The sequence below is a fragment of the Zootoca vivipara genome, chromosome 4 (genome assembly GCF_963506605.1).
Source record: "Zootoca vivipara chromosome 4, rZooViv1.1, whole genome shotgun sequence".
NCBI lineage: Eukaryota > Metazoa > Chordata > Lepidosauria > Squamata > Lacertidae > Zootoca > Zootoca vivipara.
In genome coordinates this window covers 70,080,297-70,100,899 of record NC_083279.1, presented here as the reverse complement: position 1 = coordinate 70,100,899, position 20,603 = coordinate 70,080,297, and the positions used below count along the sequence as shown (strand labels likewise).

The following is a 20,603-nucleotide window of genomic DNA, read 5'->3' as shown; positions in this document are numbered from 1 at the left end:
TTGGAAAGCTTATAGGAAAGATGATGAGTCCTAGGAACTAATCAGGAATACTTCCTAAGTGGAACTGGACTCAGCAATTCAGGCAGAAGCATTAAAAAATAACCAGAAACAGTCCAGCCCACTTATTCCCAGCTCTCTCATATACGAAACAATTTTCTTCTCAGCATATCAGGTCTTCTGCCCAGGTGGGGGATAAATATGAAGGGAAACCAGCTTCTACCCTTTGGTATGAAGGGAACTTGACTGCATTACGCTCAGCAGAATATAAATGGAACAGAAATTAAGCAATTGCACCCTCGGCAGGCCAAACCTTATCAGTTCAACATCATATACACTCAAATTCCATTCACCAGTTAATTTTTCAAAGATGGGATGTATGTGCTCAATCAGACATCAGATATACACATGCAAGGCTGGTCCAGGCGGGCCTTCAGCCCACATAATACATTAGGTAAAACAACAAATAGGTGTCAACCTGGGGAGTAAAGTACTCCTGTTGGCAATGTTCAGCTTCCATTGGTCTCTCATGTTTGTAGCCTATAAGTGCCATAGTTGTTTGCATTTTCAGATTGCCAGCCACACACTTTATCCTTTCCAGCTGATCAGCAGGATAAAAGCCTTCCTTGCAGATTCATTCTTTCTGAACATCTCTCTCTTGGTTGCCTTTTTTAAAAATCTCAGTAGATTTTGGAAGCAACAGGTGCCCTTGATAGCTGTTTGGAAGCTGCAGCTAATGAACAACATAGCGGCCCACCTGCTGATTGAAGAAGAGTCACAGTACCCAGAATCAGCTAAGCACCCACATTTCTTCCAGGACACTACCCAAAGTGTTAACTTTTGACCTGTGAAGATTTTTACGCTATGTTGATTTGCAATCTCCAAGTCAGTCAATACCTCTGATTATACATTTATATGGTGTGGTTTTTAGCAGCTAAGTTTAATGGGTTTGGTTTAATGCAGGGATGGGGAACCCTTAGCCTTCTAGTCTTCACCCCTGACAATTACGTAGGGTGGCTGGAGGCCAACCATATTTAGATGTCCATAAGTTATCTATCCCTACTTATATTTACTGCAGTCTCGTCATTTCCTTCTTGCCTACCATGAATTGCAGCTGCCTCAAGGTAGCATTCAAGTGGCTACTATCTGCACAGCTCCAGAAAGAGGTGCAACAAGCCATTGCTATCTCAAGCCACACACGTGCCTTTCTTATATTTATTTATGTATTCATATACCATCCTTCTACAAAAACATCAGGGCAGTGTACAACAACATAAAGACATTTAAAAACAATACAAAGTAATCTCTAAAATGACTAGCTACTCAGGGTACATTTGGATAGCTGCATAAACCTGTCAACATGAAAAAGTGTTTAAGAGATACCTAAGTCAAAAGCAAGGATGCCTGCCAAATCTTCCCAAGTCTTCTAATTTTACAAAAAGTAAAAACAGCCAAGTCACAAAGTGACCAAATGATCACAGAAGTGTTGTTCCTGATTAATCCTATTAGACTGTAAATCAAGACATAGCTAAAAAGAAAAAGAAACTGAACAGAAATAAAAAATTCATGTCACTCTCACCCAAAATATGGATGCAATATGGACCCAAAAATATTTCCTTTGCTTTCCCTAATGGTACCCTTCACAACACATCTTGAGCAATTTGTAAAAACATTTGTCTTGATTATCTACTTGGTTCAGTTAGCTCTGTAACAAAATCTAGAACCCCACTGTTCATAATTTGGCCAAGCACAATCCCCAGTGACGCTTAAAAAACATGTTTCAGGGTTTGAAAAATGGTCATTTTCTACAAACTATTGAACTTTGCTGCCACCTAGAGACAAAGTCCTTCACAGCTCTTACATTCCTATCTAGTATCTTGTTTAAAAACAAACAAACCCAAAACTGTATTATACCAGCAATTTTAAGTTATATTTCATGCCAATTTGTATGTTTAGTTTACTAAAGAACTGTGCAAACTGCCAGCCTTAACAATTACTCCTCTCCCTTTTGTTGTAATCTGTCCCAGATTGCTGATGTCTTTCGTCAAGCAATTCCTACGCGGATCCCTAAACCAAAGACTACCAGTGCAACTGTAGTACCAGCGAGGACACCTACTGGGCAACTCAAGACACCACTCCAGGACAGTAAAGCTGGAAAATCACACATCACCAAAACCATTCCCAGCGTTGTCATTCAAAATGGTGGGAAAAGATAGACTGGCCTGATATGCAATAGAATAATGTCTAACTTTTGAGTAATGAGGATACACCATGCCCATTTTGTCCTCAAGACCTATGCAAGTAAAAGGTAATATAAAAGCATCATACATGGGCAGAAAATGTTGACACTGGAATTATAAAGCATAAGGACATGCTTATGAAATTTCTGTTCTCCACAAAGCAGTGAAATTATGTCCGTCCATGTATGGCCTGTTACGAGATCATTTCACTTCCTTTAATGGTAGCTATAGTTAGAGGGTCACCTGAGAGCATTTTCTTCTGGTGAAATGGTGACGGTGTTTGCATTGCTATGAAACAGAAAAGCCATATTGGACAGACAGTATACTAAAACTTTAGATATGACCAAGATAGAGGATGATGCTGCAAATGGGTAACTGGGAAGCAGACAACCCAGGCCAAATAGCAATGGATGCATGTCCTGCTACATCCACCTCCAGAGAACCTGGTGGTATGGCACCAAGAACATACTTCTCCTGAGTCCCGTCAGACACCAAAGTGGCAGCAGAAGAAACACAAGAGAAGGCTAGAGGGTATGACATTCAGTACCCTTCCCCAACAGGAAAAAGAGTTGGGGAGCAATGGCACTAGAGAGGCAGAAATGCTGCCTACCACACAGTAAATGAAGGAAGTGGATTATTTGCAAGGAGACTATATATTTTAAATGCTAAGGTGCTGTGTATTTTAATTATTGCCATGTACTGTACTTTGTGTGTCGAAGTGTTTAACATAGCCAGTTGAATGAGAAAGTATTTTTTAAATCGACAGTTATTTTAAAGCCGGTACCATTCTTGTGTGTTTGGGTTTGTAAAGCAAGGCAATGAACATTCTCCTATGTCTCATTATAAAGCTAATTCATTTCATATGTCAATGTGAAAGAATATGCATCACTGAGCAACATTCCTAAGGTGCTATCCAAAGGAGGGAGATGTTACTCTTACAACAATTCCCCGAGAAGCATATATGATAAAATTTAGGGGGGAATACAATAAGCCACCATATTATTTTGGCCTCTGGTGTCAAATGAGGGTCTCCCATGCCCTAAGTGACTGGAAAAAGTTTTCCCCCTAAGAATTGAGGTGGGACTGTTGAAGGAGGCAGAGGCTGCTTCTGAAGGAGAGGAGAGTCAACCCCCTCCCAGGGATGTGTGCCTGAGTGAGGCCTGAGTGACAAACACCAAACACCCCTACCGTTCAGTGCAATGTAATTAAGAACAGTGCAATATAGATCCTGGAATACCAGCATAAGATACAGGTGCCTGTTGCATTTTGTTCTTTCACTCAGAGACTTGCAGAGTTTATTTCTCCCCTTGACACCTGCTAAAGCTAGGATCTCCAACATGGTGCCTGTAAGTAACACAAAGCCCTCAGATACACCACACTTTGGTGCCCACCAAGGTCCCCTGTCCTACCAATTTATTTTTTAAATTGAGGATTTGTTTATTTTGGAGGGTGTTGCCTGCTTGGGAGTAGGTGTTTTGTGAAACAGGCATTTTGTGGTGCCTATGACCATTTATTAGATTTCAAAAAGTTTTCCCCAAGCAAATAAGGTTAGGGAACCCTGTACCAGGGAAAACTTGTAAACATCTGACCTCCAGACGGGATCATGTCAGAGTCGTGCATAGACATTGAATCTTGTCTAAATTCATGAGAGCTGACACTATGTGTCCCAGCATAAAAGTGAAGCCTAACCAAGTCCATGTCATGGGGTCCTGCAGAACATCAGTCAATGCATACCCTAGTTGCTTGTCTACAATAGTTTTGCGAGTTGTATTCACACCACATGAGCTGGGAAAGGGTGTCTATTTAACACAAACTATTGTGTTGGACAGGAGAAGCCTATGGACGTCAAACAAGTATGCATATGACGGAAACAGCTTATAAAATGGCACAGGTTGCTTATTTAACAAAAATTATATACCACATGATTGCAACAAAACAGTTGACACCTGTTAAACAGTTTACGAAAAAAACCATCATTCATATAAGTATTAAAAATGGGTATTTCAAAACTTTCAAAGCTAATTAAAATCAATAACCAACCAAAAAGCAGAATAAAACACATGTACCGTAACTTCTACAAATGTCAGGATACGCCTGTCTAAACAAAAATGTTTTATGCAGGAGCAGAAAATTTCAGCGAAAGCATCTGCCTGGTGTCAATAGACGGGGAGTTCCAAAGTGTACTTGCCACCACCCAAAAAATGCAATTTATTACACACAGCCCTGTAAGAGAAATACAACTTTGGGAAAATGGCACATGGCAAGAAACGCGGGGGGGGGGGATTTCTGTAATAACTAGTATTTGTGCTGAAGTTAGAATTTTGGGGTAAAAAATGAGGTACACCATTTATTGTTAATGGTGCTATGGGTGCCAGAACAAAATGGCTGCCATAAGCTGCAATACAAAAAAGTGACAGTACTCCATAATGGTGAGTACTGTCATAAAAAAAAGTCCAGGCCACAGGTATCCTAGGTGCAACCACCTATAGGAGATGGAGTTGCTATGGATCCTGACACCCTAATAGAGTTGGCAGGACCAACAGGAAGTAAGTTTCCCATAGAATCTTATGCCCAAGATGCTACTGTGAGCTCCCTTTGAGATGCCGAAATGGAGAAGCCTCCAGACTCCATTACCTCCATCATGGTACCAAGCTCCAGAGCATGACAGAGGTTGGAATAAAACTGACCATAATTCAGGCACAAATATAGCACACATTAACGCTTTTGCAGAAGGCTCACCAACAGGGGTGGCCAACTCCCAAAAGATTGCAATCTACGCACAGTTAAAAACTGGCAGTGATCTACCCCTTTTTGGGGTTCGGGTCAAAGTTGTTGAGCTTCTTTTAAGGAAGGAGGTAAAACGTTGAGCTTTTTTTAGGGGAGCCCCAGTTGTTCAGCTTCTTTTGGGGGGAGTCAATGATCTAGCAGTGATCTACCGCAGACATCCAGTGACCTGTTTGACATGCGTGCTATATGGTAATTTATGGTCCGAATAGGTATCTAAAGCCATTTGCACATAACAAATAGGAGCCTACACAACACAAAACACTGCTGCTTTATGTACTGGTAAGTTTTATTTTATTTGTTTTTTTATCTTATATTTTGGAAATGTACACCCAGTTGTTGTTTTCCTTTAATTTTTTTTTGGGGGGGGGGTCACCAAGCGAGTGGGGCCCTAAGCTATAGCTTGTTTAGCTCATAGGTAAATCCAGCACTGGCCCCACATCTCACCAGGAGGAAAACTCTAGCAAAACAGCAGTGGAGAGTGCGCAACAAATCATAGGTGGGGGCTGGAAAACGAAGATTTGAGTTGCTTTGCCCAAGTGGAGACAAAATGTGTAGGAGAGAGAGAAAGGAAAGTCACAGAGTTGGAAGGGACCCCCGAGGCTCATCTAGCCCAACCCCCTGCTTGCAATGCAGGAATCTCAACTAAAATATCCATGACAGGCGGCCAACTAAAAAATCTAAGAGGTCCAAAAAAAAGTCTGAGGCAAAGCACAGAAAGGGAGGCGTTTGCTTTTTAACTTCCTCAGTCACCAGCAAACGCCACCGCTTGACCCCGGCCGGTACCTGGACTGCTGCCGCTCCCTTCACGTGGTTCCCACCAAGGCTCGTCCAGGGTATCCCCCATGCTGCAGGTCCTCCGCAGGCCACGCCGTTCCTACCGAAGGCTGAGAAAGGGGAGGAGCGAAGGAAGCCGCCGGCTGACACTGCTCCGACCGAGGACTGCAGGGTCCGACTCCGCCCCAAGGGGCGGGTGTGGGCGGGGCCTCCGCAAGCGTCCCGACTCCGAGCAACGAGCGCGGCACCGCCCTCGGGAAGAGGAGGAGGAGAGGAGGAGTAAGCCTGACTCCAGCGCCGCGTGGTCGTCGCTCCGCCTCCGCGCGCTTTACTTGTTGATAAGCGGCTTTCGGATGAGGGCGGTAATACTTGCAAAAGGGCTAATAAAAGGGTCTTCTAGAGAGGAGTTTATTGTGGGGTCAGTGTTCCTCGCATATTCAAGGGGTTCCCCCACCCCTTAGCGGCCGCGCGACGTCAAAGTGCCACCCCAAGTTTAATTCAGATTTAGCCTTCTTTGGAGAAATCATGTTGGTTTTTCAAACAAACACACACGCACACGCCAGCCCGATTGCTGGAAAACTATTTGCAATATCTCGACATGCCGTTTACAATGCAAAAGCACCAGTTTGAAAGCACCAGTGTCTACATTTCGGGGTTGGTTGAGAGGACAGACCGCATCCTTCTCACAACATCCCTACGGTAATAGATTATAAATGCTGCATTGATTGGGTAATCATGTAATATGACTTCTGTTCCAATTGTGATATTTAGTTGTTGCTTAGTTGGCAGCGCATTATAGGTTGCAATCGTTTCGCTTACGAGTTGTTAATTACACTACATTATTAATGCCGGATGTGGGGTGCTCTGTTATGTTCTGTCATACTATGGTTGTTTGTTGCTTGTAATTTGAATGAAATATAAAGAATAAATAAAATCATGGATACCTCAATAAATATTTATTTTTCCTTATCGGGAAACAGAAACACTTCTGTCCAGGGACAAAGCCAAACACACGAACGGGGGAAAATGAAAAAGCTTGCAACCTAAAGGCTGTGCGCCAGTTCATTCGTTGTAAATCTATGCACAAATGCTGCGCTTTACGGCAGCCGTGTCGAAAGGAGGAGGGGTTGCGACAGGAAACCTTGGCAATGTCGGTCGCGCTTTACGGCTTCGGTGGTGGGGCACGTCAACAGCTATGGCGGGAGGGGAGGAAGCGCTCCCACCAAGAAGCTGGTGAGTTGGACAATCCATCGGTTAAGGGAGTTCTTGGAGGGAGGGGGCGGACGGGGGTCGCTTTTCCCACCTTCGCTGCCTCTCGTCACAGAAACTGGCCCGCCCCGCTCGGCCCGGAATGCCTGTAGGCTCTGGGCAGCCCCAGCCCGAAGCTCACCGACCGGCCACGGCTGCTGGAGCCGAGCGACTCCAGTCCGCCTGACGTGGGCAGGTCCCCTCTGCCTCTTCTCTCCGCAAGGGCCGGTGTCCCGAGGGAGCAGGCAGGGCTCTCTGCCCCCGGAGCCCCCCATTCCTCACGGCTTGCCCCTGCTCGCTCCCGATGGAGGAGAAGGACGAGCTGTCAAGTTGGGCTTAAAGCGAAGGCTGGGATCCATCCCCACCCCACCCCTTGAACCCAGGCTCCTTCGAAACAAGGCGGCATTTCTCAAGGGGGGCGAGCGGGGTGGGATCGCGGCTACCGGTATTATCGCCTTCGGTTATCCGGAACGCCCTTCTTTCAAGCAGCTTCTTGCACACCTTCTCAGCAGCCCTGAGGTTTAGTTTGGGCTGAGAGCTGAGCTGGATCAAGGTCCACCCGGTGAGGTTTACAGCTGAGCACGTTGGACTCTCCTCCCCGACCCGGGTTTGCTACTCTTATTATAGCTGCTGTTCCCCACTAGTAACGGTGGCTGAATGGCGCTCCCTATGCAGGGGCTCCAGTTACTGGATGCTGAGGACATAAACATTATTGGGGGAATGCCCGTCATCTTCACTCTTTGCCGGCGAGCATCTCACACACTTCTGGCTGGCTGCTGGTGTGACTAGAATCCTGCAGAGTTAGCCGGATCTCTGTCTCATTCAGCATGGCATTTCTTAAGGGTTCACATTAAAGACATGGCTGACTTAATTTTCATTGGGTCTATATGATCCAGCCCAATGTGTGTGCCTAACATATTTCCATTTTAGTTACATGGTGTCAGTTGTTTTAAAATCTGACCTGAACATGCATGTTCTTGGCAGTTTTCAGCTCAGTATCAGGAAAATGTCTAAGCGAGCTCACCTTTTCTAACTTTAATTTGGAGTGGCCTTTTGTTCAAACTTTTTCTTTCTACAAAACTGCTGTGATACTAATATACACTTGGATCTTTCCCATGTTATCATAGAAGTAACGCCCTCTAAATTCAGCTGACCCAGATTCTGAGTAATAATAATTCTAATAATTTATTATTTATATGCCATCCATCTAGGTTGCCCCAGCCACTGTGGGCGGCTTCCAACAAATTAAAACATCTAACATTAAAATCTTCCCTTCAGGTGCCTTCTAAAAGTCAGATAATGGTTTATTTCCTTGACATCTGACAGGAGGGCATTCCACAGGACTTAAACGCTGCAGTATGATTGGTTAATTGTTTACTTGAATTAGAGCCCTAGAGAATACACACACACACCTCACTGTTGTTATGAATAGGATCTGGTCTCACCTGATTGGATAGTTCACATAAAAGTGTTCTTTAGTTTTGTCGTTTCACTGTATGATTGTGACATATATTTGGTGCATCTTTTGCCTGTGCATAAACAGCCTTGGCTTGGCTTTTACAGGTGAAACTTGGAAAATTAGAATATCGTCGAAAAGTGCATTTATTTCAGTAATGCAACTTATTATTTTTTATTTTAATTTTTACAAATGCTTTCTTTTGGAAATTCCACAGTAATAAAACAAATAGTTACAATAATACAAAAATAAACATCACTATTACATTTAATTAATTACATTCCATTTATAATTGACTGTCTAACGACAAATGCATCTATCTCATATATTGGTTTCACCTTTTAAATTGCGTTACTGGAATAAATGCACTTTTCAACGATATTCTAATTTTCCGAGTTTCACCTGTATGTATATCTCTGTAAATGTAGCTTGCAGTGATTAACTCCAAATTATCTGTTCTTATTGATTTTTTTAGGTATGGGAAAATTTACCCCATGTCAGGTTCACTATCCACTGGTGTCAGAATATTCAAGTTGGCTAAATTTGGTGCATGATTACTCTCATTCATGATTTCTAATGTGTGGCTGTTTCAAGGAGTTTCTATCTAAAAATTAATTTTTAGACTTAATTAGTGGGCCTTTTGTTTTGCTTTGTGTCACAAATGGAGAGTCCAGCTTTCTTTATAATGGGATTGCTTCTAAATTCCAGTCCGGGTTCAAAAAGATTTAAGGTGCAGCCATATACAGTACTGAATTAGAGTAGCACTCCATGTGACTTGCAGCAGACCTCAAACTTCACTTAATCACAGGTTGCTTCCAGTCAACCTGTTTATTGAAAATTCGTTCTGATTTATTGGACAAAATTTGCAGGGAAATTGAATGGGGTCTGTTACTTAATAAGCATTTGTCATGTCACAATGTAAATAATGCACTTAGTTATTAGTATCTCTTACTCAGCAATATTGAGCATGTTGCCACTTGTTTATAACATTGTCAAGCGCATTCTGATATAAAGCCTACAAGTTGTAAATTTACTGTGGGAAAGTTTGTACTAGATGGATGAGACAAGAAATAGGTGTACTGTGTGATATGACGATGAGCAAATGAGTTTGGAGGTTATAACGTAAGCAAAGACTGCTGGAGAATTCCAAAGGGCATTGTGATGTTGGAAGGTCTTTACAGTCTTTTCTGCTTACCTTTTAACAAACACAGAAGTACATTGGATAAGCATGGTTCAGAGAGAAGTATTGGGTAGAAGGTGCAAAAACCAATGCCACTAATGAAAGTCAGGGCTAAGCACTAGCATACAAAATCTTTTATTCTAGGGTCACCTCCAGGATTGAGCGTGTCTGTTATGGGCCTGCAATTATGACTTCCTGGAGATAGACTTCTTAGAGTTCTTAAGTTCTTCATATACATGCAACCCAAAAAGAATATAAGGATCTCTGCTATAATCCAGGAATTTTATATTCTAGGGACATGACAGAATTCATGGCTGTCACCAAATTTCTAGCAGTATGCGTCTTGGGGGAATGTATTGATCCATTGTGGAAGGTCTTAGGCAAAATCCTGATTGTTATAAAGACAAAGAGTACCTGATATGAATATTATCAATTGCCAAAAACACTTGGGAAATGTTAGCTCATGATCATGTTTTTGAAAATGTACTTGAGTTTCCATGTAGTCTGAGAGAGTGACTGGCAGAGTTCCTGAATCTTTATGTTTCAGGGAATCAAAATGAATAGCTTCCCTTTTTTAACGACCCAGGGTAAGATTTTAGGAACCTACTCTGCATGGATTGGAGGGGATTAAAATGTCTAGACTCCAGTGGCAGCTTTTTAAAGGTTAGGAGCCTGACTTTTTTCAAGTATAACATATGGGTTTGGTCCATTTTGCTTATCTAAAGTCCATTTTGCCTAAAGTAGTAACTAGCTCTCTAAAAATCATGCTGTGCATTTTGCCTTAATGTGGCCAGTCATGTAGAGAATTCTGTTTGGACAGTAGCCTGCTAGCATTATCCCATGTACCAGTGTTGTTCTGGTAATTTGGAACAGAAGATCATGCCTATTTTTCTTACTCCCTGCCCCCTCGCTAAATAGATAAAACAGGAAATGGGTATTCAGCAAATATTTTTAAAATGAGAAATTATGTCAGGAAGAGTTGGGAAATAAGATGTACAAGGCAGAAGAAAATAATTGTGAAATTATTAATGAAAAGGTCATTAAAAGTGTTAGAATGCAGTTTTTATGTGCAACATTTCCCTGCCCCTCCCCATACAATATTCAACTCCTTCCTTTGGAATTCCATTAAATTACTGGAAATGTGCAGGAATAAGGAGTCTTACAATTGTACAGTTTTAAAAGTAAAATGCTCATTCATAGAATACCAAACCACTGCATAATAACAACAACAACAATACTTGGAGCCAGCTTAGCCCAGTGGTTCCATTGACCAACACATTGCTTGGATCCCCCAATCGCTTCCAACGGTTTGAGACCCACGCCCGCTGCCTGGCTTTATTTAAAAAGAAGAAGAAGCAGCAGCAACAATACTTAACATTTGTATAGCACTTGCAAATGTGTAAAGCAATACTTACAACAACACTGTAAAGTAAGTCAGTATTTTTAACCCCCATATTGCAGATGGGAAGATTAAGACTGAGGCACAGTGACCACTTTATGAGGTCTCAGTAGAGACAGAGTTCGAACCAGGGACCTTTTCATTTGTAACTTGGGCTCTTAGGCACTATGCTAAACTAGCTACACAGAAAAGCTGAATTCACTTTTGTAGTTCAGTAGGCATAGAATACTGACTAATAGTTGGAGCATAAAAATTGAAACTGTGGAGGGGGGGGGGATGTAACTGAGTATCACAGAACAGAACATGGCTGGCTAGTTGGAATTTTGAACAGAAGCAATCTACATGGTCACCTTTTCTTCTTGCAACACATGGATCTTTATCATAATAATTGATGATGGTCCAGCAGAGAGCAACACAAAGCACACATGTAGTAGAATGGAGGATTGTGGAAGTTCCTCTCTTATGCACATGAATCAGGCTCACATGGGAGAAACAAATATTTGCGGTGGCCATGAGGAAGGCAGGACTGAGAACTGAATAAGGCAGACATGATGAAATGGAAGAGGTGATTAGGCTCCAACCACCATCAGACTGTGATAGAGGGAATTTCCAGTGGTAGTTAAGAATGTGTCTGAGCTTCCTTATTGTTGTTAAATATGTTTATTAGTACAATGGAACTAACTAAATTCTTTGGGCATTTTCCAAGACTCATCAAGTTTTTCAGATTTGAAGGTAATGATTTCCAAATAATATTGTAGTTTCATTGGCAATCTTAAATTATGGAAGGCACCATAAAGCGAAGGGCTGCATTTTGAGGGTTGACTCTAACAGTAGAGCAAATTGCCCCTCATATTTGCCTGGGCTTTGGGAAAAGGTGATTGGCAAGGAAGTTCTTGGTGTAAGCCAAAGGAGGCGAAATGCGTTGGCACATCAGAGTCAGCGTATAACTTGTTAAACAGGCTGTTGTGCTCTTAACACATGCGTTACTGGAGGAAATACATAGAACAATTGAATGAGGTTCTCAGAATGCATGCAGTGTTTTTATAACAAGACTCTCAAGAATATAGGCACAAGCAATGAGTGACTATTATTAAGAGAGGAGAGATAAAAGCATCATTACATCTCTGAGGAACATATGAATAAGCGCTTCAGCAGCCTAGGAGGAGATTAATTTTCTAAGGTTCCAGCTGGCTGATCAATGAGTTGTTCCAAAACAGGTGTTCATTATAGCGAAATAATTAAAAGATGAAAGAGATCCTAGTTTGGCTCAGCAAGCAATAATAATAAGTTAATACGCTGCTGAATAAGAACAGCGGGGAAACCATTGCCTTCTCCCAACAGCAAGATAGTACAGTTTATGTTAGGATAATACTGTATAGTATATACTATTAACTTTTAAAATCACCCCCCAGAGCTTTTCTTTTCTTTCTTTTTTCACCCCCATTTCTTTACATCTTGACAAATTAATATTAATATGAGAACAGCCGTTTTGCCACTACGGATCTATGAACAGCACTGTTAATTTCTAAACTTTTTCAACTCTAGGGTTGTGTTGAGGGACATATGCATTACGTGTGTGTCTAGTCGCACATACATGCCTTGCCACACATACAGCACAGATATAGACCTCTCACACACATTCTCTCTCTCTCTCTCTCTCTCTCTCTCTCTCACACACACACACACACACACACATATATATATACACATACATACATACATACATACATACATACATACATACATACATACATATACAGTGGAACCTCGGTTTATGAACACCTCGGTTTATGAATTTTCGGTTTACGAACGCCGCAGACCCATCTGGAACGGATTAATTCACTTTCCATTACTTTCAATGGGAAAGTTCGCTTCAGTTTATGAACACTTCAGTTTATGAACAGACTTCCATAACCAATTACACCCATGCTTTGGGTTAAGTACGCTTCAGATTGAGTACTCCGCGGACTCGTCTGGAACGGATTAATCCACTTTCCATTACTTTCAATGGGAAAGCTCGCTTCAGTTTACGAACGCTTCAGTTTATGAACAGACTTCCGGAACCAATTGTGTTCATAAACCGAGGTACCACTGTACTGGTATGTGTGTAGGTTGTCCCACTCTCTGCCTATGAGTGGGGGAGGGGAGTTTCTTCTCCATATGCAGGCTGCAGCGGGATATAAAAATGGTGGAGAGAAGCCCTCTTCATACCTATAAAAGGGGCCTCTTATCCCTTTGTGTTGCTGCCATCGCCAGAAGGTATTAGTGGTCAGGAGCCCTCTTTCCTGTTTTCTGAGCTGTTAAACTTTTGTCCCCATTGGTGGCTCCCCAGAGGCAGAACTCCCCCTCCCCACTTTTTAAAGGTAAGTAGTAGTTCCTGAGGCTATAGAAAAGGGAAATTTGGATAGGGGTGCTTTCCAAGAAGGGAATTCCATCTTACAGAAGCTGCCAGTTTTCAGGGATTCTTTCCTCCCTCTCAGCCTGCTGTGCTATATACCAAGTGCTGTTCAGGAGAGTCTTCCAACCCTTGGCGGAGCATTTTCAGGAGACTGGGTTGACTGACATGGGGCAGAGAATTGAGGTAGTTGGCTTCTACCAGCCTAGTTGCATGCTCAACTCTGGATCAAACCTGTTAAGATATGTGCCATAAATATTTCAGTGTTTCTTTATCTCTTTCCATCACCCCTTTCGGCACATGCCCATAACCACAAGGCAGGTCATTAAAATATAATCTTCTAAGGCATAACAATGTGCCATTTTTAGAAGAATGAATATAATATCTCAGGTGCTGAACTTCAAATGAGATGAAACTTGAATCATGTATGCTTCTATTTATAGGCAAGTTACTAGGGGCTGCTACCTCTTCTCACTCTGGTTGCCAGCCTTGCCTATCCTTTGCCAACCCTAACCCTTCCCCCAATACTTGGCCAAACCCTGTCTCCATCCCATCACACCTCACCCACCATCTCACCTATCCCCTCACATCTAGTACCAAGCCCCTCTTCTGAGGGGAGAGGCACTTTACAGAGCAGCTTGCTAAACCACTGTGTGATACATCTCTGCACCTCCCCACCACACCCCGTTAAGCAATGAGTTCCCACTTCATTTTGGTTTTAAATACATCTGGGGAGGGGTGTTTATAAACTGTGTGGTGTTTGTTTGTTTTTTAGCTTTTTGGAAAATATTTTGCGCATCACTTTGGGGTGATAAAAATAATAATTAAGCCTGTACTAAGAGATGAACGTGCTCTGGTCCATGGGGTCACGAAGAGTCGGACACGACTAAACGACTAAACAACAACAACAAGAGATGAACATGTTGAGGTGCTTTAAATTCACTTAATCTTATTTAAGATAACTTTTCCAGGGAGAATGACCTTGCAGAAGCTCTAGAAGAAGGTGGTTGTGATCTTGAAACAGTCCGAAGCATAATCCAAGGGAGACCTTTGCCTGATGACCTAAGAGCCAAGGTCTGGAAGGTAAGGCCTTTTTTTGAGAGGTGGTAATTTGTCTTGAGTTCTTGGTCTCTTTCAAAAGAGACAGGAACCACTTAACGGGGGCCCTTCACCTCTTAAATTTTATCATTATAAAGCTAACAGTCTCAGTTGTATTCATACTTGGTGTGCGTATGTGTTTTAAAATCCAATAATTGTTTCTTTTTTACAAGAAAGCACAACAATAAAAGTTAACTTTATGGCATCCTTTGTTTAAAGCATCCACATTTCATGTTGTAAATGCAAAATGAAGTATCCTCCAGCATCTTTTTTACGGCCTCACTGCACATAATAAGCAAAAGTGTTCAGTGGTATGTTAGTGGCCTATTGCAGATGGAGAAGTCACTTCAGAGGGTGCTGTTGGACGGGGAGAAGTAGTGCAGGAACAGGACATTTGTTCCTTTCCCAGTTTGCAGTTTCTTGATTGCTTCCTCAAAAGGCTTTTCAAGGGGGTTCCAAATGCATGTTTGAAAGGACCTCTTGAACCCTACAGGGAGGGAAAGCAGCTAGGGAAATGTACCTGAAGCAGAGAAATAGCTATTTGAGAAAGGGTCCGGCATCTCATTCCCCCATTTTTTCTCAGGTCCCAGTCACCCCTACCCTGAAATGGTTGGGTTTTTTCCAAAAAGGGAATTGGGGTACTGTTGCATGTTTCTGAAAATAACAGGACTGAGAAGCTTCAGGCTCAGGAGTCAAGTTCAGCCCTCCAACCAAGACTCTCTATCAGGCCCACCCCTCACTTTACACCCCAGGGAAATATTTGTTTCAGAAGCAGTTTGATGGTCTAATAGGCTGGAATGTGTTCTCTAACTCTGACAATACCTCTTGCTTGCCTGGGTGAAGGCATGTCTGGCTAGTTACTCCACAATTAGCCTTTGTACTACTGTACAGAGGTAAAAGTGACATTTTTTGCTCTGCCCAATTTTGCTTCTGGCCTTGCCTGCTACTGGCATGTGGCCCTCAGAAGGTTGCCCGGAAGAGAATATGGCCCTCAGGCTTAAGAAGTTTCCACATCCCTGGTGTATAATGTGTAGCCAGGCCCTTAATTTGACCAGAGCAAGTAGGGTGTGAACTTTGGCTTTTTAGGTACACAGAATACAGTAACATTGTTCCAGATTCAGTAGGTAGCCGTGTTGGTCTGACGCAGTCGGGATATATAATTTTTTTTAAAAAAAATGTCCAGTAACACCTTAGAGACCAACTAAGTTTGTTCTGGGTATAAGCTTTCGTGTGCATGCACACTTCTTCAGATACACGAAAGCTTATACCCAGACAAACTTAGTTGGTCTCTAAGGTGCTACAGAATAACATTGTTTTGTTGTTTTTGCATTAATAGAATAAATAACCACTAAGTCTGATCTAGAATGGTTACTTTGTGTTAAACATAAACTTTAAGGAAGTTCAGTATTCAAGAATGCTGAAAGTTATAGAGAGATAATTTTCAAAGCTTCCTACATTTGCATTTAAAAATGTTTTTCTTGAATTATTTTAAATAATTCAGGTTTAAGAATTGTATCTTGTGTACATTGAACATACTGAAGGTTTTCTACCCTCTCCTGTATGTGTTTTTAGATTGCACTGAATGTTGCAGGTAAAGGAGACAGTTTGGCATCATGGGATGGCTGTCTAGATCTGCCGGAACAGACACTGATTCACAAAGATTGTCAAGAACTGGTTGGTAAGTCTGAAATAAGATTAAATTGCTAGGCTGAAACCCTTCTGAATAATTTATTCTTTCCGTAAGAATTATCTTCCTGTCCTATCGCTGTTCTAAGACCTGTGGAGTGCAACTCAGAATTACTTCAGTAAAGTCTAGCTGAAATATCTTGGTAGTCTTTCCAGTCTCTTTTATGTATTGTTGCTGAAAAGTATATTAATGCCATCATTAGCTTAATGACCCTGCTAATACATTTATTTTGTGCAATAATCAGATGGCTAAATGTGGACCTTGCTACCATACTAGGATTGGTGGGCTTTCCCTAGATGTCTTTATTTTCCTAGGCCTTTAAAAATATTGGCCTTTTAAAATATTGTTGTTGCCTTATTACAGGCATCCCCCAAATTCGGCCCTCCAGATGTTTTGGACTACAATTCCCATCTTCCCCAACCACTGGTCCTGTTAGCTAGGGATCATGGGAGTTGTAGGCCAAAACATCTGGAGGGCCGCAGTTTGGGGATGCCTGCCTTATTATTATTTTATTTAACTTGTTTTTGTCCTGAGAGTGTTATTTTTACAAAAGGGCAGGGGTATAAATTGTATGTGTGTGTGTGTGTGTGTGTGTGTGTGTGTGTGTGTGTGAATGAATGAAAGCCATTATCAGATAAATGTTTACTTATAAGCAGTTGCTTTTTGCAGAACTGAAAAAAGCAGTCTCTGTTCCTAAAAAAGGTGAATGAATTAATTCTGCAGTCGTTCACCTTGCAGTCTAAAGCCCCCTTCTCAGAGAACTTTCAGACATGAATTTTCAACAGTAAAATTTTAGCATTCACAGTGCAATTTGCCAGTTGATTGCTTATGTGAGATGACTTATGTCTGTTGTCAAATGAGCAGCTGAGTGCATAATCATGCAGCCTAGTCAACAATGTCTTTCTTCAGGGAGAACTGTTGTGCATTATAACAATGAGACAGAACCCAAAGGGCCATTCATGAGCTTCCACAGGTACACTGAGGCTTTCTAGCTCTTCCTTTGCAACCACACCCATAAAAAAAAATACTCCTTAGTGTTGTCAGGTATTATGAAGGATTATCAGATGCAATATTAGAGGTGCAGTTAGAAGGGGAAAGTATCAGAGTGGGTGTATCAGCAGTATTGGTGCACTCAAGGGACTTATTAGAACCAGTGAATCAAGTGATAAATGACACATTTTCAACATGGTTTTGATATTTGTCTGTTTTCAGATCAGCTGTCAGTGCCAGAAGAGGATAAGTCAGTATTACTTTTGGATATTGAATCTGTGATTACCTTTTATTGTAAATCTCGTAATGTCAAATACAGTTCTAGCCTTAGTTGGACATATCTACTTAAGCCATTGGTGCATCTTCAACTTCCACGAAGTGACTTATACAACTGCTTCTATGCTATCATGAATAAGTACATCCCCAGGTAAAGAAAATATATATTCATGTACACTCTATTTGGTTTTAAATGTTGTTTGCCGCCTTCCCCCAAAACCAGGCAGCCCCAAACTGAGGCCCTCCAGATGTTTTGGCCTACAACTCCCATGATCCCTAGCTAACAGGACCAGTGGTTGGGGAAGATGGGAATTGTAGTCCAAAACATCTGGAGGGGATGCCTGCCCAAAACCCACCCACTCTTTTCCAGGACAGAGGCTTTGCTAGCCGTTTTCAAAGAATGGAATAATTTTCTGTTGTGGGTTGATAGACGGTGTTTTCCATTGTCATGTGTGTATGAAACAAAGCTACAAACTGAGCCTGATATTTTTATTGTCACAGGTGTGTCTATGACTTCAATTTGAATGCTCTGCTCGTTTTGTTTAATAATAGAAAGTTGAGTGCAATAATAATAATTGTGCTTCTGTTTCATGAGCACTCTTGCTATTCTTCTTTTTAGGGACTGCTTCCTGAAAGGGAGACCATTTCATCTCTTCCGGCTGCTCCTCCAGTACCATGAGCCAGAGCTGTGCTCTTTTCTTGACACCAAAAAGATGACCCCAGACTCATATGCACTCAACTGGGTAATAAAGTGAAAGTAGGGAAACATAATGAAAAGCATACTTCTGTAGCAATCTTTAAAAGTATCATTTGCTAAATAAGGAAGCTTAAACAAAAAAAGGCATGTATAATCTGTGAGGGGACCTTATTGTATTAAATTTAGCTGCTAGGCATTATAATATTCTGATGTCTGCTTAGCAGATAGGGCACAAATGTGTCTCTAAAAATGAATCCCATGCTCAGAGAATGGCATATTAATAAGCAAAGTGGTAACTGTAAACACTTATGGTACATAATTGTTATTGTAATAGCCAAACAAATTGAGGTTCCTGTTTGTTGCAAAATCCTGGTCTTCTGACAGAATTGCAATTCCCAGGAAGACGAGGAAGAAGACTCGGGTGGTTATTTGTAATGCAGAAACTATATTGTGTGCACTTTAGACCCACTCTACTACGCAGCTGCTATTTCCAAATATTTGGTTGCAGAGTTTTACTGGCATTCAGATTTTTGCTAAGGAAGCCTCAATGGTGTTTGGAAACTATGACACTGCAGCATATTTAAAACTGACCAGGATTCACAGGAAAAGTGTAATACAAACATAGCTGAAGTTTTAGGGTACGTGGAACATGATTCTGTGCAAGTTTACTTTGAAGTAAGTCCCAAGTTTACTCTGAATTAAGTTCAGCAAGGCTTTCTCCAAGATAGGTGTGTTAGGATTGTAGCCTTAGTCCTTACTCTTATTAGAAGATTTTCTTGAAATCATAGGGACTTCTAAGTACATGGAATCATATAACTGTAGTGTTGAAAGGCACCCCAAGGGTTTTGGATTTTGGAGTATTAATTATTTCCCCTCCCTCTAGGTAAAGGTAAAAGTAAAGGGGCCCCTGACCATCAGGTCCAGTCGTGTCCGACTCTGGGGTTGCGGCGCTCATCTCGCTCTATAGGCAGAGGGAGCCGCGTTTGTCCGCAGACAGCTTCTGGGTCATGTGGCCAGCATGACAAAGCTGCTTCTGGCGAACCAGAGCAGCACATGGAAACGCCGTTTACCTTCCCGCCGGAGCAGTCCCTATTTATCTACTTGCACTTTGACGTGTTTTCGAACTGCTAGGTGGGCAGGAGCTGGGACCGAGCAACGGGAGCTCACCCCGTTGCAGGGATTCGAACCGCCGACCTTCTGATCAGCAAGCTCTAGACTCTGTGGTTTAACCCACAGCGCCACCTGGGTCCCTCTAGGTAGTTTGTGAATATAATGATTTTACTACAAACTTGCTTGACTTTCCTTTCATCCCTTCAATTTTCCAGCTTGGATGTCTGTTTTCAAGCTACTGTTCTCATGAAGTCACTCGTGCAATATGGGACGGATACCTACAGCTAGCAGATCCATTCTTCATTTATTTCCTAATGCTTATCATCCTTGTTAATGCAAAGTGAGTATATAGTTAATACACAGCAACAAATTAGTTGGCCACTTAGACATGTCTCTACTTTGTGTGCTTATGTCTTATCTCCGCTTTTGCCTCTTTCCAGAGAATTCATCTTAGCACCAGAGTCGGATGGCAAAGAAGACATCGTGAGTAAGTCCTGCCATTATAATGCTGCTGCAGCTGTAGAAAAAAAAACCCTTAGGCACTATATTGCTAAGGTTAGGTGCTTGGAAACCCCATTGATATGTAAGAATTAAGCTGGCCCTTAACTTTCACCTATTAAATGAGTTGGTTCTTAAAAAGATGAGCTTAGTTCAGGCATCCCCAAACTCGGCCCTCCAGATGTTTTGGGACTACAACTCCCATCATCCCTGGCTAACAACCAGTGGTCAGGGATGATGGGAATTGTAGTCCCAAAACATCGGGAGGGCCAAGTTTGGGGATGCCTGGCCTAGTTCTTTGGGGGCCACATCAGATGCAAAGCTAAACTATGGTTTAGCATTATGTGTAGAAGCCTACAGCAGCTTTGAGCATCCACACCATCTCCCCTCTCATCCTGCAAGGATATTTTTTTAAAAAAACTAATCAAAGTTCCTTCCAGATGTTTTGAACTTCAGATTGCAGTGTGGCATAATATATAGGGCAGGTTTATGTGCTCCCCCTGCTGGCTCTTTCAGTTCTGGCCAGTTCAGCCATACTCAGAGGAACCTATATTTGACTTGGTTCGCTGTTCGCTATGATTAATGCTCTTTGTACACCTGCATTTATCTGGAGAATCTGAAGTATTTTTCTGTAGATCTACAAGATGGCATATTTCTCTTTTTAAAAAATGAAGAACAATTATTTGTGAAGGCAGCAGACAAATGAGACCTCTTCTCATTGAGTGGCTGAAGAAATGCACACCAGCAAAATTTGTGGTTTGGATGTTAGGA

At 41.9% G+C, this 20,603-nt stretch overlaps 3 protein-coding genes across 9 annotated transcripts in view; 2 read left to right on the top strand and 1 right to left on the bottom strand.

Annotated features, from left to right (window-relative positions):
- Positions 1–3,898, top strand: part of LOC118084778 (filamin A-interacting protein 1-like) — a 156,310-nt gene extending 152,412 nt beyond the window's left edge. For both annotated transcript variants that reach the window (XM_060273731.1, XM_060273732.1), the window contains one exon: positions 2,025–3,898. In XM_060273731.1, coding sequence (XP_060129714.1) covers positions 2,025–2,094 — 70 coding nt within the window. In that variant the 3' untranslated portion in view covers positions 2,095–3,898. The remainder of the gene's footprint in view (positions 1–2,024) is intronic.
- CMSS1 (cms1 ribosomal small subunit homolog) overlaps positions 1–5,958 on the bottom strand; it is a 179,387-nt gene extending 173,429 nt beyond the window's left edge. For 2 of the 3 annotated variants that reach the window (XM_035114730.2, XM_035114729.2), the window contains exon 1: positions 5,808–5,958. Coding sequence is in view for 1 of the 3 variants with exons in the window: in XM_035114729.2 (XP_034970620.1) it covers positions 5,808–5,868 (61 nt within the window). In the remaining 2 variants the exon portion in view is untranslated. The remainder of the gene's footprint in view (positions 1–5,807) is intronic. The other variant, XM_060273730.1, reaches the window with a different exon arrangement.
- A 939-nt stretch (positions 5,959–6,897) lies between these two features.
- The window catches only part of TBC1D23 (TBC1 domain family member 23), a 33,338-nt gene continuing 19,632 nt past the window's right edge, over positions 6,898–20,603 (top strand). For all 4 annotated transcript variants that reach the window (XM_035114726.2, XM_035114725.2, XM_035114724.2 and 1 more), the window contains exons 1-7: positions 6,898–7,031; positions 14,448–14,559; positions 16,147–16,252; positions 17,474–17,678; positions 18,147–18,270; positions 19,550–19,674; positions 19,775–19,821. In XM_035114726.2, the coding sequence (XP_034970617.2) occupies positions 6,994–7,031; positions 14,448–14,559; positions 16,147–16,252; positions 17,474–17,678; positions 18,147–18,270; positions 19,550–19,674; positions 19,775–19,821 (757 nt within the window). In that variant the 5' untranslated portion in view covers positions 6,898–6,993. The remainder of the gene's footprint in view (positions 7,032–14,447; positions 14,560–16,146; positions 16,253–17,473; positions 17,679–18,146; positions 18,271–19,549; positions 19,675–19,774; positions 19,822–20,603) is intronic.